General features: G+C 37.7%; 1 protein-coding gene across 2 annotated transcripts in view; it reads right to left on the bottom strand.

Moving 5' to 3' along the window:
- The window catches only part of LOC127418067 (protein diaphanous homolog 1-like), a 154,872-nt gene that overhangs the window by 83,333 nt on the left and 54,311 nt on the right, over positions 1 to 17,228 (bottom strand). For both annotated transcript variants that reach the window (XM_051658429.1, XM_051658430.1), the window contains 3 exons: positions 15,018 to 15,197; positions 9,867 to 10,427; positions 2,299 to 2,413 (listed from right to left, as the gene is read on the bottom strand). In XM_051658429.1, the coding sequence (XP_051514389.1) occupies positions 2,299 to 2,413; positions 9,867 to 10,427; positions 15,018 to 15,197 (856 nt within the window). The remainder of the gene's footprint in view (positions 1 to 2,298; positions 2,414 to 9,866; positions 10,428 to 15,017; positions 15,198 to 17,228) is intronic.

Raw genomic sequence — 17,228 nt, 5'->3', positions numbered from 1 at the left:
GGCACACTTTTTAGGACTAAAAAAATTCTACGGCACACCACTATCCCACATAGGCTAACAATTGTCAATATTTTTCCTTTTCAAGAACTTGTCCATGTTTTCTGTCCGTCTTAGTAGCGTGTTTACTTGTAATGTTTGAAATTTGCTTCTTTTCTAATTTGTAGATTTGTTCTTGCAATGTCACAACAAATTACAGGGATGCAAACTCATGAGGGGCGAAAAAAGTAAGACAATCACTGGTCCACGAACATTTTTTCTGGGGATATTTTTTTTAAAGAATAAGCTAAAAGCACCAATTCCAGCTATTTTAGTGATTCAAGTTTAATTCAAGTTTACAATTGTGCAGAATTAGCTGCAAAATAAAGAGTATTTTGGTGAGGCTTGCTTCTGTTTCACAAATTTGTTCAATTTTATTCACTGATTAGATCAGTGACCCCTTCTGGAGATGTCACCAGGTGGCGACAAATGAGCGTCTTATGTGCTGAGTGAGTCAGTGAATCATTTTGAGTCGTTCATGACCGAAATCTACCAAGAGACTTTATAGTGTTTAAGCAGATCTATAGTCTTCCTTCAGTCTGAGCATTATTTTTCATCCAGACAACAATAATAGTCTAATAATAGTGAGTTTCAATAACGTCCTTCTCCTTTATTAAAACTTGCATGGCTACAAATCTTCTGACTTCAGTAAAAGAATTATAAACACAAAGCAGATCTATGGTATCATTTTCCTACAGTAGCCTATTTAAACTGCTGAGCATGACTTTTATCAGAAAAGACCACAGTAATAGACAAATAATAATCATTCTGAGTTTCAATAATGTTCTTTCGTCACTGTAAAGTGCATCTCACATGAGTTGAGTCGAGACGTCAACGCTCCGTTCAACGCCAGCGTCAAGCGCCGCATTGCCCTCCACATGACAAGAGTTGCAGAAAGCGTTACAGAGGGGCGATTTTACGAGTTTGCCACGTAAAAAAGTGGGAGGTGTGCACAATAAACATTGAAAACATGTATTTGGAAGAGAGAAAAAAAGCTTGCCGTTGCTTTGATAGCAGAAAGTAATAAAAAGACTCGTTTATGTTTAGGTCTAAGCGTTTTCTCTGTGAATTTAAATGAGTTCAATAACTGGGGTCTCTGATATTCATAAACGATAAGGTCATATTCAATTAAAAGAAATTATGAGACATTCAATATCGCTTCACAAATTTGGACAGTTTTAAATATTTCTTGTTGCTTAGTACTCTCAAAGACATTATTGCTGAAGCAAAAACATGCGTGTGAAAAACACTTTGGTGTAAAGTCACTTCATAGACTTCAATGTATTCTGCAGCACTGACGCGAGTCATGTGAAAGACCGTTAACACGTATAAATATCACTCACTTTTGCACATTAATCACTGCTCTTCACAATCACAAAAGTGACCGATTATGGTTTCAAAACGGCTAATTTCTCCAAAAGGTGAGGAGTTTGGATCCCTGAAATTGTTTTATTTTTTTCATGCATTTATTTATTTTGTGGAATTTGATCATTTTCCACGGCACACCTGACAATCTTTCACGGCACACTAATGTGCCGCGGCACAGTGGTTGGGAAACACTGGTCTATGCAATAGTATAACGTTGCTAAATGGTTTATGTATTTATTGCACTATTTTACTTTGAGTGTTATTTTTTCATTCAATATAAATTTTAAAAACTATCGGTTGATTAATCGGTTATCGGCAGGTACTGCCCAACTTAGTTATCGTATCGGTAAAATCCACAATCAGTCGACCTCTAACACACACACACACACACACACAGGTTTGTTTTACTATATAAGTGAGGACATCTCATAGACTTCCATTGATTTCATAGCATGCGAATGATATTTTCTATCACCTAACCCTCACAGAAACCTATGCACATCAGTAGATTTAAAGCTAAACAAGATTTGGCTGATTTATGAGCCTTTTCTTTTTTTTACTAGTGAGGACCACCTAAAATGTTCTCACTAGTGGGTTTTCTACCAGTTTCACTATATTAGTGAGGACATTTTCAAAAATGTGGCACTCATAAATATAGTGAAACCTGTATACACACACACACACACACACACACACACACACACACACAGAGCGAGTGAGAGCGTGTCTCTTACCTTTAGAGGCTGTTTTTAGACAGACAGATGGAGAGAGAGAGAGAGGGAGAGACAGGTTTAATGTGTGTTTGGTATGGCTGCTGTGTGATTGTGGTGGTGGTGTGTGTGTGTGTGTGTGTGTGTGTGTGTGATATGACTGAAGGACAGTAGATACACTCACCCTTGGTTTGTGTAGAGAAAGTGAGAGTGAGTTTGGCAAACAGCTCTTTGTTCTCGAAGCGTTCCTCCTTTGCCTTTACCCAGAAACTTTTCTCAGACAGATCTTCAGCTGCGATCTACAACACACAAAGAATACATTCATTAATCTGTCCATCTGTATACATGTCCATTCATCCATCAAACCCCTTTCTCTCCATTCATTCATTCATAATTCAATCCATTCATCTTAAATCACAACAAACTTTCAGAATACTTTTTCTGAAGATAAGCATAAATGACGATGAAAGCCAAAATATCAAATGCCATGGATCAATATTTACTGAGAAATCCATGCTTTCGTACCGAGGAGTCAACATAACAATTTGGATTTTGGAGCAATGCCCAGAGAGACCCATCAGAGTTATTTAGTAGAGTTGGGCCACTTCTATTAAAATGAATGGGAGAAACTGGAACACTCAACCAAGGAGCTCTGAGGCCCAATGGTCAACGGATGTAGAAAGGAAGTCCCGCCTTACAGTTAAACAAGCCAATCACCTTTTAGATGCAGACATCGCCTGTCAATCAACTCAAGAACGTGCATGCGCATTAGCTCTACAAGCCGTGAAACTGCGTTTATTTTAGCCCAAAATGAGGTCAAAAATCACAATTTATGTTTCCAGTATTGTCAGATTTTATTGCTGATTTGAAATATGTTCTTTGATCGTAATCTTGACCAAACATTTCTCCATTCAAGTAGATAGAAAGACTTTGGCCCCATATCTCTGCGATTAGGGCCTTAAAAATGAAAATACAAAAAGGAGAGTGTGTCTGAATCACAATCTGAAAGGTAAGAAGATATCTTTAATACTTATGAGTTACAGGCACAAACATTTTGAACTCGCACCGTTGGCATATAATGCAACAACGGCTGCTGAAGTCAACTGATTTTAGTAATAGACCTACCTATCTCTGTGTAGAAGTAAAATAAAGACACTGCCACCTTTTTATGGTTATTTTTTTGACCTGTAGTTTTGCTCCAAATTCATTGGCGAAAATTTGCATAGTTCTCCAGGTGAAAACTGTGTCTGTGTAATCACTTAAAAAAGGGTTGTTCCATGTCAAATCAACCTAATTTCCGTAACTTTCCCAGCTGAATGTCTTTATTTGAATACTTTTTATATACAGAGGTAACCATAAATGAAGATGAAAGCCAAAATATTGCATGTCATGGATGAGTGTTTACTGAATAATCCATTATTTTGTAGAGGTGGGTCAAAATGAAAATTTTTGCCTTTTATTTTGGAGCATAACTGACGGCAAAAAAAAATACCCTGGAAAGGTGGCACCATATTCATTTTGTTTTTGGAAAGAGATAGGTAGGTATTTTACTAATATCAGTAGACTTCAGCAACCCTTGTTGCATTATATGCCAACGGTGGGAGTCCAAAAATGGGAGAAATATTAATTTTAAAAAAACACACACATTTGTGTGTTGTTTTTCCAAAGTTAGAGTGCCTTCAACTCCAGAAGTATTAAAGATATCTTCACATAATTTTAGATTCTGGTTTAAAACAAACTCTCCATTTTGCATCTAAATTTGTAAGGCCTTATATGGTTAAATCTAAGAGATATGAGGCTTTCATTGCGGCTCTGTCGGAAAATGGTTATATTTACTTTGGTTCAATTGTCGAAAACGTGACGTGTTATGAAGCTAGCTTTTCTTGTCCAACAAAACAAAGATCTAAAGTACAAATAATGTTGAAACTAGAAATGTACCCGTATATATTCACATAAAAACATTAATGTCAGGATCTCCATTTCCGATAATCAAAATATACACTTTACTTGGTATTGCACAGAAAAGCCAACCATTAGTTTTTTTGGATTTCAGAAAAGGGTACATCAGGAAAGCTCGGGAATGCATCATTTGATTTTCTTATGCTCTTTCAGCCTGTAAATCTAAGAGATCCCAAACTTGGTGGGATGGTCCCAAATCCCCAATACTCAGACGCAGTAGTAGCTTTTATCCTCTGCAATTAATCGTAAAATCTTCCACTAAACATGTCTCCAAATATCACATCTTAAAGATGAGAGAAAGAGAGTAGAAATGAGGGAGAACAGAGAGGAAACAGACAGGACATAATAATTCAGGCATGATGTTCTGGACTATATTATTATGCAGACAGCACTATTATACAATTATATGCTTTAGATGCATTGTTCCATTATTTATGAACAGCTACACTGTCTAATGGATGCTTGTTTGTGATTTTGGAGTCCTGGACTCTATTCTGACCCCCATTTGAGAAGATGAACCCGGCACAGATCAGTTCCTCAGAGAATTTAAACTCATAACTTCATTTATGCAGAAGACAAATGTTGCAAGTCTTGGGAGTAAAATGAGTTTAACTGAAGTGAACATGCTGTCAGGATATCAGCACTGATTGAACTGCCTTCATCAGACACAAATGAAAGGGAGAATGATAACTGAAGAACAAGGATGAGAGGGAGAATGATAATGGAGGGAGAAGAGGCTGAAACTCATTAAAACTAATCCGTATTTTCTATTCAAAAGAAAGAATGGCGCCGCAGTCCCAATGCACGCTGGGACGGCCAACAATAACACTGACTCTCCTAATTTCTACTTCTCTCATTCTCTTGCTTCTAATGTGCATCGAACAGACAATTTTAGCATCAATCATTTATTCTTTTGCGTTTCTAGGATTTGTTTTACAACGGAGCTGGGCGATATTGCAAAAACAACAACAACAAAAAAAAAATACGTTCTGACAAAGTCAATATATAGCTCGATATTCATGCATTTTCTCTAAAATGGCTTAAAAGGGTATATTTTTCACAATTCGAGCAATCAAACAGTCATTGTTGCCAATTACAGCAGATTCAAAATGTTTGTTGCAAGCCAAATACAGCAAAAATCCAGTTGGAAAAAATGTATGGAACAATTATATTTAATAATTTTCATTAACATGCACCAATATAGCAATACATAGTAATAAACAGAAATATGTAACTACACAGATTTTAACTAAAGCATTGTAATCAGAGTCAGAAATGAACTTTTCTTTGAAAGGGCCAATATTTGCCCCCTTGATTTGATTTTCTGGGGCATTTTTTCACTCCCGAGCATGTTTTTTTGATCAAATACTTAAACTGAGTAAATTAATTAATATGAAATTGCCAATGTGATTATATAGGTTTAGAACGTATTGCCTCTAACCCATCCAATTAACTCAACATCATCACATAAGCAATTCAATGTATACCTAGGCCTTATATATCAATAAGCATATTAAAAACAATATCAGATGTTACAGGTAAAAAAACAATTAGTGGAATTAATTAGAGGTGCATTTATTGCCCCACATTTTGAATTTTAGGGGCATTTTTGTGGCATTTTAGCCCTGAGACTACCTTAATTTCTGACCCTGATTGTAATTAGAGGTAGACCGATATACTGGTGTCAATAGTTGCCTTTTGGCTATCTGCAAAAATGTAATTCCAATAGTTGCCAATAGTTTTATTATCATTATTATTATGTCTTGCGCTGGAGGACTCTACAGTTAGAACGGCTTGGTTCTGCAATATAACAGTGGCCTCTATAGGTGAAATAAAAACAATCAATGACAACTTGTGTTCTGCTACATCCAAGTCATCACTGACAATATTCATCCATATTTTTATCCTCACTTCAATGCATATTTTTATTTTGATAAGTTAATCAAGTGTTCAAAATGCGACTATATGGAACCATTTCCTACAGCACATACGTCGTGTTTCCAACTTCATATCTTACCATAATAAACCAAAACCTCGTCTGGTGAAATACACAAAACCCATCATCTGGTGAATATATAGGCTGTAAAAAGCTACATTTGGTATGAACTTAAATATACAGCATTGTAACAGAGCCAAGTCTCTGTCACTTCAAAATAAGAGTCTTTTGCATTTTGAGCTTGTTTACATTATGCACCAAATCTTTTTTTTTTTTTTTTTTTGGTTATTATTGTGATTGCACTATGCATTATTATAATTGCATTATTTTGGTTGCACAATAAACTGCATTTAGGATTTTAGTAATTTTGTAGCCTCTTGTAGCCTGGATGTCTGCCACAGTAAGGATATTTACATTCTATAAATCTCTTTTAAAAACTATCTGCCGATTAATCGGTTATCGGTCTTTTCGACCACCTTCGTTATCACAATCGGCAAAATCCATTATCGGTAAATCTCTAATTGAGATAAATGTAAAATGCATGTGAACATTTACAATAACAATTGAAAAGTTTTGAAGCGATTCTTTTAAACAGACGGTTTTAAATCAACTCACTTTGATGTTTTGAAGCATTTTAGCTACTGAAGTTTCAATCAAAAACACTATTAAAACATCCCTGTTGCTCGCATACTCAAGACAGTCAAGACAAGAAGAGACCGTGAAATAAGTCTAATGACATACTATTCAGGACAATAAATCATCGCAATATTTACAACATTTATTAACTTTATATCGCTGCGTTATGCACACAGCTGTAAGGTCTGAAACACATACACAAGTATTTAAACGCAAATGCTTATAGTTGGGCAAACACAATTGTGTGCATCATAATTGCATTCTGAAATGTGTCTGACTGTAATTCATAACGTAACGCAAGTTGCATTTTCATCAGTGCAGCTAATGGCGCTATAGCGGATACTTGTGTAAACTACTGTAAAACAGCATCGTCAGTTTTGTCTTTCAGGTCAACTACTGTCATGGCGGAGCAACGGTTTGAAGAGAATCTTGCTGAAGAAGTTAAAGTTAGTAAACTATCGACTAGCTAGCTAGCTACTCAGCAAGCTACATGCATAACACAGACATTTGAAGATAACTATCGCCCCCTAGAGTACGGAGGTTTGTTACCACCATAGCAACACAAAAGCGTTAGTATGTTAAACGGGACCGCATGCTTGCAATATGCTGGCTACGTTTGCATACTTGCGTAATATACATTTCTGTCCTAAAACCAAAATGTAACATTCACCGTCGCTCAGAGTGCATGTTAATTGACTGCCCCCTTGAAAGTGTGCACTCTCTCAACCGCATTTCAACAGGAAAATGAAAAGAAGCGGATAAATCAGAGAGGAGAGGATGCAGAAAAAGAGATAGAAGAGAAAGCGGAGGCAGCAAGGAGAGGTTAGGACACAGAGATGAGGTATGACCTCTAATGATACAGCAGCGACTAATTACCCTGAGAGAGAGAGTCAGAGGCGGCGTAAGATAACAAGACTACTCTGAGAGCATGAGAGGAAAGCTATTTTATTTTTTTTTTATTACAAAAGAATGCTGTCCTTTCTAGCAGCAATTTCATTATCTTTCAGAGGCACAGTGAAAGACACAGCGTTATTAAAAAGCTATTTCACTGACATGCTCAGAGTCCTAACCACAGCCACACACTCCAACACTCATGAATTCCATTGAAACCATAAAACAGTAGCTTTAGGCTAAAAGAAGACAGGAGCGTTTTGATGTTTTCACTCTTGTGGAGGGCGAGAAAAAGTGGGAGAGAGAGATCAGAGAGGAGTAGAGGAGCAAACTCATGATCTACAGCTAATAGTCAGCCATGATTCACACAGATCATGTACTACTCATGTCGTTTCCACTAGGGGTGGGTGCCGGGTCCACAATTTACACTCGCCATTGCAAGTAAAAATTGGCCTTGGTGAGTAACAGGCCAGTTGTTCGGGAACTTCAGTAGGAACTGCAACATAATACACAGTTTCAGTCAAATTGTAAGAATAGCTGGGTTTCCATTCACATATTTTTATGCAAATTTTGAAATAACAAAGACTCATATGAATGTTTACTCGGTAAAAAGAAATGTGCATAAACTATGATAGAAACATATTTACCAAATTATTCCTAGATGTGCATCAAAAAGTCTTTCCCTCCACAAGATGAACACACAGGATGGAAGCGCTGCTTTATTCACAATTTTTCTTTCAGATATTTTACATAAAATAAATGTGCATCTTGAATGGAAACTTGACTAATGACAGTCTGACGCTCGCTGATGTACAGTGAGTAATGCAAGCGATTCAAATCAAAGCATCCACAAAAGAAAACATGTTGTGACTTGTGCTCTTTTTACAACTTTTATCATCCATAGTTTATCAACGTTTTTTTATTAATCTCTCCAGAACTCCATATGGTGACACATTTATTGAATATACCTTTCAATAAAACACTAAAACTACAATATGAGGAACAAAAACATGATGTCAGGGCTTCTATGCAACTCTAAACACAAGCTTACTGTGCAACTTTCCCAAAAAAGATCACTGAAAATAGTATCAAGGACGGACAATTTTACTATTATAACTGTACTCAAAAATAAGGAAACATTCAAACATTTTCACTAGTACCACCGTAAAAAAATAAATACAAAATAAAATAAAAAAATAAAAGATTTTTTTTTTTATTATATATAAATATCTCCTTGATATTTATACAAATATTTATTTTGATATAAATGATTTTTATTTTATTTTTTCTCCCCAATTTGGAATGCCCAATTCCCAATGCGCGTTAAGTCCTCGGGGTGGCGTAGTGACTCGCCTCAATTTGGGTGGCAGAGGACAAGTCTCAGTTGCCTCCACTTCTGAGACCGTCAATCTGTGCATCTTATCACGTGACTCATTGTGCATGACACTGCGGAGACTCGCAGCATGTGGAGGCTCATGCTACTCACCGAGATCCACGCACAACTTACCACGCGCCCCATTGAGAGCGAGAACCACTAATCGCGACCTTGAGGAGGTTACCCCATGTGACTCTACCCTCCCTAGCTTAGGAGACCTGGCTAGAGTAACTGAGCACACCCCGGATTCGAACTCGCAACTGCAGGGATGATAAATTATTTTTTTTAACAATGTATTTTTTTTATTTATGTGCCAGGAATAACATTTATATTTTTCATTAAAAAAAAAGAAAGAAAAAAAAAGAGCTTTCCCGGAAAATGATGGCATGGCACACAATGCAAAACATTACTGATTGATTTGTAGTTTTCAAACAAACCATTCTCAGAATATCAACAAAACTTCACCTATACAAGCCAGCTAAATAAAGTTACCTTGGTGAAATGTTTAAATCAGCAGAATCAACTAGAACGATATCTAAGCCATCACAGAAATCCAGATATTTAAGCTTGCATGTCATAACACTATATTCACAAGATCACTTTTGTAACATTTAGCAACAATGAAGTACAGGCCCGACAGGGCAAGGGACATTTCCATCAACTGGCCGGAAACTTGCTTACACCGGCTTTGCGGGCCATCCTTATTGTTGAGCCCTGTTAAAATATTTGTTAATCTGCAATAATTTGCAACATGTTGAAGGTGAAACAAGTAATTTTTTAGATGTCAAAATTCTTTTTTTTCTTCTATCTCAGCTTAATATGCTTAATTAACATTCACAATGGCACTCACTTTGACAATGCAATCAGTGCCACATAATGCAGTGTGAAAACAGCTGCGGGGGCAGAGGAATGGGATGGAACTGAATTCAAATTTCAATCGAGTGTGAAAACTCACCTTGCTCCAATTGGCTCTTTTCAGTTGAACCTCAGGTGTGTAGTCTTTCTTTGGCTGTAGACCATATGGCAGTTGAGGAACGGGAGGTGCCCATCCACCAAAACCTCCTGGAGGAGGCGGCGGCATTCCAGGACCGCCCATCGGAGGTGGGGGTGGCGGCATACCAGGCATTCCGGGTGGAGGGGGTGGAGGAGGTGGCATACCGGGCATTCCAGGTAGAGGAGGTGGAGGTGGGGGCATACCAGGTGCCCCAGGAAGTGGGGGAGGTGGCGGGGGCATTCCAGGTGCCCCGGGTAGAGGGGGTGGAGGAGGGGGCGGAGGCATACATGGCCCACCAGGTAAAGGTGGGGGCGGGGGAGGAGGGGGCATCATGGATGTCTGCCCAGGTAGAGGAGGGGGAGGAGGAGGTGGGGGCAGAAGGCAGGCTTCACCTGGATGGGGTGGTGGCGCCACTGATGAATTTGATTGGCCGGTTGGAGGAGGAGGGGGCAGGGCCACAGGCACATGCACAGTGATGACTTTTGTCTTGGCTTCTTCTAGATCTTTCGAGAGCTTCTCAATCTGAGAGAGAAAGGCGACATAGATGGTTGTGTTGTTATGAGATTAACATGTGCACGCACAATTCACAATTTCTTTAAAGGTAAACCACAGAGGATTTCGTGTTCAAAATGAACAGAATACAATTATTGAGCCAATGCATACAAAATCTGTGTTAAAAACCGTGTTTAGTGTCCCTATGGTAAGTACAATGATGATTTTACATTGAAAACGGGTTTGATTTGGCGGGAAATTTCAGGCTTCCATCATTCATCCTTGTGCATTCACATCATGCTCGTGAACACAGGGATGCAAACTCATGAGGGGCGAAAAATGTGAGAGAATCACTGGTCCATGAACATGTTTTACGGCAATTTTATTGATTAAGTATTGCAAATTAACTGCACAATTGTGCAGAACTAGCTGCAAAAAATAAAGGGTATATTGTGGCTTGCTTCTGTTTCAAATGTGTTCAATTTTATTAACTGATTACTTAAGTGACCCATTCTGGACATGCCACTAGGTGGCGACAAATAAGCGTCTTATGTGCTTTGAGTCAGTCACTGAATCCATATGCAGTACATTTACATTTTTACATTGACATTTAGCAGACACTTTTATCCAAACCGACTTATTTGAGGAACATAGCAAGCAATTTGTCATACAAAAGTCAATATCTTCAGTATCGCACTACCAAGTTCTCAAAGTGGCTGGAGTAGTATAGAAGCTCATACAGAAGATTTAAACCTACCAAGAGACTTTATAGTGTTTAAGCATTATAAGGCTCTATAATTTTCCTTCAGTTTGTGAACTGCTGAGCATGACTTTTTTATCCAAAAAGACAACAACAATAGTCTAATAATGAGTTTCAATAACGTCCTGACCTTCTCTTTTGTTAAAATTTCTATGTCTACAAATCAACTGAATATAAGAACAAAGCAGATCTATCATTTACCAACAGTATTTAAACTGCTGAGCATGACTTCTCAGAAAAGATAACAATAATAGCCTAATAGTAATAATTTGGAGTTTCAATAATGCCCTTTCGGCCTTGTAAAGTGGCTTGCACATGACTTGCGTCGAGGCGTCAATGCTCAACTCAACACCAGCATCGAGTGCCGCTTTGCCCTCCACATGACAAGCATTACAGAAGGCATCATGGAGGGAGGATTTTACAAATTTGCCATGCAAGAAAGCGGGAGATGTGCACATTAAACATTGAAAACATGTATTTGGAGAAAAAAAAAAAAAAAAAAGGCATTTGCTTTGATTGTAGAAAGCAAAAAGATGACTTGTTTATGTTTAGGTCTTAGCATTTCCTTGGTGAATGTAATTACTGTAGTGCAAAAACTGGGGTCTCTCGATACTCTGAGACGCTAAAATATAATTAAAAGAAATTATGAGACATTCATCTCTTCATAAATTTGGACACTTAAAATATTTCTTGTTGCTTTGGACTCTCAAAGACATAATTTGTGAGGCAAAAACATGTGTGAAAAACACTTTGGTGTAAAGTTGGAGCCGAGATTGTGCTGATGCATCACTTCAGTGTATTCGGCAGTGCTGACGAGAGTCATGTGAAAGTCCCTCAGCATGTTTAAATAGTCACTTTTACGTATTAAGAACTCTTCTGCCCTTTTCTCTCCTTGATGAACAAGGTAGACTCACATGCCAATGCTGAAGTAAACAAACAACATGCCCCTCTCATTCAGTCGGTCAGTACATGTACCAGGTCATTCAGTTTGTTTACAAATGAGAGGTTTCACGAGTGCTGCTTCATCAGAACCATTCACGCTACGTTCCTGTCAGATGCAGAATCATTGTGCATGCACAGCTGTAGCCAAGCACACGATTGGCCACTGCTGTAATCAAACACGGATCTGTACGAATCACAAAAGTGACCAATTTGTTTCAAAACATTTCATATTTTGCAGAAAGCCGTATTTGCATCCCTGAAAATTAAGAAAAGGTCCGGAATCTCGATGAGAGGACGCGTGACCGATAGAAGATCAAAACGTGACACATTGGCCTCTTGGCTCTATAAAAGGGTCCATACTTCAAAGTTGCGTGTTTTTATTGCTACTGAAAAATGAGTAGACAGAATATTTGTAATATAATATTGTTTGTTATTTGTGAAGTCTTATTTACTAAAACCAGAAGCCAATCTGCGTGACATATCCTGGTTTGTTGCATTGTCCAAATAATATTTGCATGCTCAAAGCCTATTGTGACCTCCCCCTAAGTCGCATATGTGTATGTTGCACTGACAGAGGTTGCATACGGCAGGCTTTAGGACCTGAGAGCAGCCGCCCGACTTCCCTTCTGCCGCTCAACATGTCAATAACGCACTCCGAGAAGATTACCTCAAGGTCTACGCATCGTATCACACGTGTTGTTTAATTGGAAGCATTTGCTTTAATCATGCATACCAATTTTATTCATATTCAGTTTGTTTCACGACAAATAAGCAACATTTGTTTAGAACACATGCTGTATACAAATTAACATCTTGTAGTCTGTGAGTAAAACCTTTTACACCTTTCAGATCATAAAAAAAAATACAACTTGCATTTTGGAAAATACGGCAATTTTATCTTTTGATTTGTTCTGCACAAAACAGACACACACACACACACAAAAAAAAACAAAAACAAAAAAAAACACACTAAATGCACAATTTTGACACAACGGGAGTCGGCCTAAATGGAGTGCTGTAATTGACACTTTTCACGATAAGTTAATTGCGGTAGTATTTGTAACTTTGATTATTTTTTCCAATTAATTGTGCAGCCCTCATCCGCGCAGTTGTTCCTCCGCTAGTACACCTGCAATTTGATGTTTCAACCACAGATGTCGACAGAGAGCACACACTGCAATTCTGTAGTGTTCCTTTTTAAAAATGTATAAATCTAGTTAACAATGTAACTGATGGAGAGAGACAGAAGAGGGTCAGGCCAGAGTTGGAGTGACATGAGGGAGTGTTTTAATTCATGTCTAATTACTGGCATCATTTATTTTGCTAGAACTTGGCAGAACTCATTAAAAATGACCAGCGCACTAATTCCACATCAGAGCGTGAGAGAATGGGAGAGAAAGAGCGAGAAAGGGAGTCATACTTTTAGTGCGCTCGGAAAATCTGGCAGTAGTTCACAAGGACAAGCCGGCAACCCACTAACGAAGTTTCTCTGATGGTTGTTTATCTGTAGATGATGGGTTGCGTTTAGCTCAGCAAGTTCTTTGTGACTGTGCTTATCTTTCTTCGCTTCACATCTGTCCACCCGTATATATTCTAAACATTGCTCCGTCACTCGCCAAACTTCTGCTGACTGTTTGCCTTCATCTCTTTCCACTGTAATTATCTCTCGCTCATTCTGTGTTTGTTAGATAACTGACAAACATAATTTGTCAAATCACTTCTATTAACATCTCTCTCCCTTTCACAATCATTTACTCCTTTATGCTTTCAAAATGCTCTCTAGTTGTGTAGCCAGACTTCTGTCTATCGGCATAAGTCTGGTCCACTTTAAGGTTTATTCTGGATTCTATGACTCCAGTGGTTTAATCCATGTCTTCAGAAGCAATATGATAGGTGTGCGTGAGAAATAGATCAATATTAAAGTGCTTTTTTACTATCAATCTCCACATTCACTTTCACATTATTCTCCTTTTGTTTTTTTGCAATCCGCATTCTTCGTGCATATTGCCACCTACTAGGTAGGGAGGAGAATTTATAGTAAAAAAGGACTTAAATATTGATCTATTTCTCATCCACACCTATCATATCACTTCTGAAGACATGGATTAAAATACTGGAGTTGTGTGGATTACTTTTATGCTGCTTTTACACCGATCAGCCACAACATTAAAACCACCTGCCTAATATTGTGTAGGTACCCTTCGTTCCGCCAAAACAGCGCCAACCCGCATCTCAGAATAGCATTCAGAGATGATATTCTTCTCACCACAATTGTACAGAGCGGTTATCTGAGTTACCGTAGACTTTGTCAGTTCAAACCAGTCTGGCCATTCTCTGTTGACCTCTCTCATCAACAAGACGTTTCCATCCACAGAACTGCCGCTCACTGGATGTTTTTTGTTTTTTTGGGCACCATTCTGAGTTATTATTAATATTGGAAAAACCAACGTGCCAGTAGTCATTTTGAGAGGATCCCTTTAGATCTTCAAGACTACGCATGAAGTTTTATATAAAAAAAAAACAACACATTTTGACATTTTTATGAGGTCAAATAGAGCAACCCAAATAAAACTTGATATTTGTGACTTTTTTTTTTTTTTTAGAAAATGGTGAAACCAACATGGACACAAAGACTACATTTCTACGAACTCATGTTTCAAATTCGATTTTTAAAAGATTTCTTATTTTTATCACTATGGACAACCTTATTTGGTAGTTTGGTACCTTGTGGTAGTCGTAGTCCTTATTTAGCTTCGTGTTAGTAACGTTTTATTTTTCAAAAACACATTGGCTTCAAAATTGACGTTTGAGATTATTATAGAACAAAACGTGAAAGTTTTACAAGTCATTTTAACAACAGACTTTAACTACAACATGTTCAGCTCTATTGGAGAGTCTGTTGTTGTTATCATTTGCACCTTCTCTTTGAGTTGGTTGATCTGTGACAGCAGGTTCTGGTTCTCTTTCTCTCTCTCGCTCTTCTCCTTCCCCAGCACGTCTTTCTCTGCGCTCAGATCAAGAACTTTCTGTTCATAATCCGCCTCCAACTTCTTCAGCTCCACCTGCAGCTCATGACGGGCCGTCAACTCGGTATCCAGCTTTAACAAACACACACATCAGAACAGTTTATCCATCATTAGAATGTGTACATCTGTATACCTGCTTACAAAAGTATATGAAACAGTATGCAGCATACAACAATAAGCATTTCAAACAGAAGTATGCTGCATAATTGACTCTTGTCTAGAAAATGTTTTGGCTGTCATTCAGTCTGAAAATCAAGATTGATATCAATTCCATTGTGAGATGCAGTATTTCATGCAGTGTGCTCTACTTGTATACAGTTAAATGTAGTAGTGTGTCATCCAGTTATTCCAAGCAAAAACCCCTAGGACTGGGCAAAAAAAAATAAAAATAAAAAAAACATTTTCCGATGCATCTCAGTGTTCATTTGTACGATCTCAATATCGATTATTAAATCCCAAAATCGGTCTTTTACTCTTTGTGCAACCCTCTACTACAATGAGAAAAATCCCTCGCATTTGCAACCAAATTTCGCAGCATGCAACTAAAAATGTCTTCGATCGCCACTGGCTGGTAAATGTTCAAGCACTGTGTTGAGAGCAAGTTTGGATTGACCTGTTCCATGCGTGTCCAAAGACAAGATCCACACAACCCATTTGTCATTGACTAATGTCTCTTTTAACACTCTTTCTGTTCTTTACAGTCAGTTGTTGATTAAAAAACAGAAACAAAGACACATGTAATTCTATTCACGGATAGCACGGATGAGATAAAGCCATTCGAGTCTCTCTCATTAATATGCGCTCATTTACAGACACTCTTTACAGAACTGCCGGTTTTCTTAAAGAGACAGTACTGATTTTTAGCACGTGTTCAACAATTACAATATAAGTATGTTGTAAATATTACAAATTATGCAATTAAATAATAAACATGTAACAAAATATAATATATGCAATATAATACTTGATGAAATGCATGGATTTGTACATTTAAAAAAAAAAGCTAAAATGTGACCAAAATGATAAACTAAAAATATAATTAGTCAAATTAATATTTTCATATTTTACCCAGTTAGAGGGTCCCCTATATAACAACAGCATTAGCTGGGAAATAATTTTTCACATGCAAGCAAAGTGGCATTATAATTGAAACATACCGATATGAATTGATATCAAAATCGGAATCGCAAGCTTGTGAATAGGATCAAATCGGGAAATATGTATCAACACCCAGCACTAAAAACTCCCATTCTGTGCACAGTTACATAAGGCACGCAACAGATAGTAAAGACACAAATCTATTGTTTATATTTTTAATTTCACCAGAGTGACATGCAATCAAACTCTAAAGAAATGGTCAGTGTGCATATAACGACCGTCACGTTTATGGATATGTGGTTTGTTGTTTTGCCAGTACGAGGACAAACTCAAGAACAAATGTGAGGTGAAATTGAGTCTCGCTGGATTTTTAGTATTCACCTCACACACTTCCACAAAACTACCCTTCCCTCACAAACACACACACACACCCCGATAGATGTTGACATTTTTCGGTGACATTGACGGTGGGTGTTTGCCAGCTAGACGTGTAATTATGTGACAGCAGCAGAAATGGAGGGGTCACACACACACTTTTACTCTGAATTAGAAAGGGAGCAATGAAGAGAGTGACAGAAAACTATCGTCTGACAAGCCCTTGATAGGACACACACATATATATAAATGCAAAAGGCATTTCAGTGTTCACATCATTTAAAGCTCTGATAGAGATGATGTAGCGCGCACGCACACACACACACACACACACACACACCAAAGGGTTAATCTCACGAAACCTGTCAAGAACAAATCTAGGTCACATTTCACCCCCCCAAAAATTAACATAAAAAAAAAAACACATTCTATTAACTATGTCCACTATATTTTCAATTAAGTGCCACCTCACCCCAAATTCTCATTACTACACTTAACATAGTACACTTAATATCTTTTTCTATTTTTTATTCAAACGTATTCATAGTACGGATGTGCATGAAAAATCGATGAATTGAGTACTCCTGCACCAGCTAGTCGACTAAGAACACTACTCGACTATCGCAAATT

Source organism: Myxocyprinus asiaticus, chromosome 27 (assembly GCF_019703515.2).
Source record: "Myxocyprinus asiaticus isolate MX2 ecotype Aquarium Trade chromosome 27, UBuf_Myxa_2, whole genome shotgun sequence".
Lineage (NCBI taxonomy): Eukaryota > Metazoa > Chordata > Actinopteri > Cypriniformes > Catostomidae > Myxocyprinus > Myxocyprinus asiaticus.
Note: the sequence above shows the minus strand (reverse complement) of the source record. Positions and strands in the feature narration are given on the sequence as shown.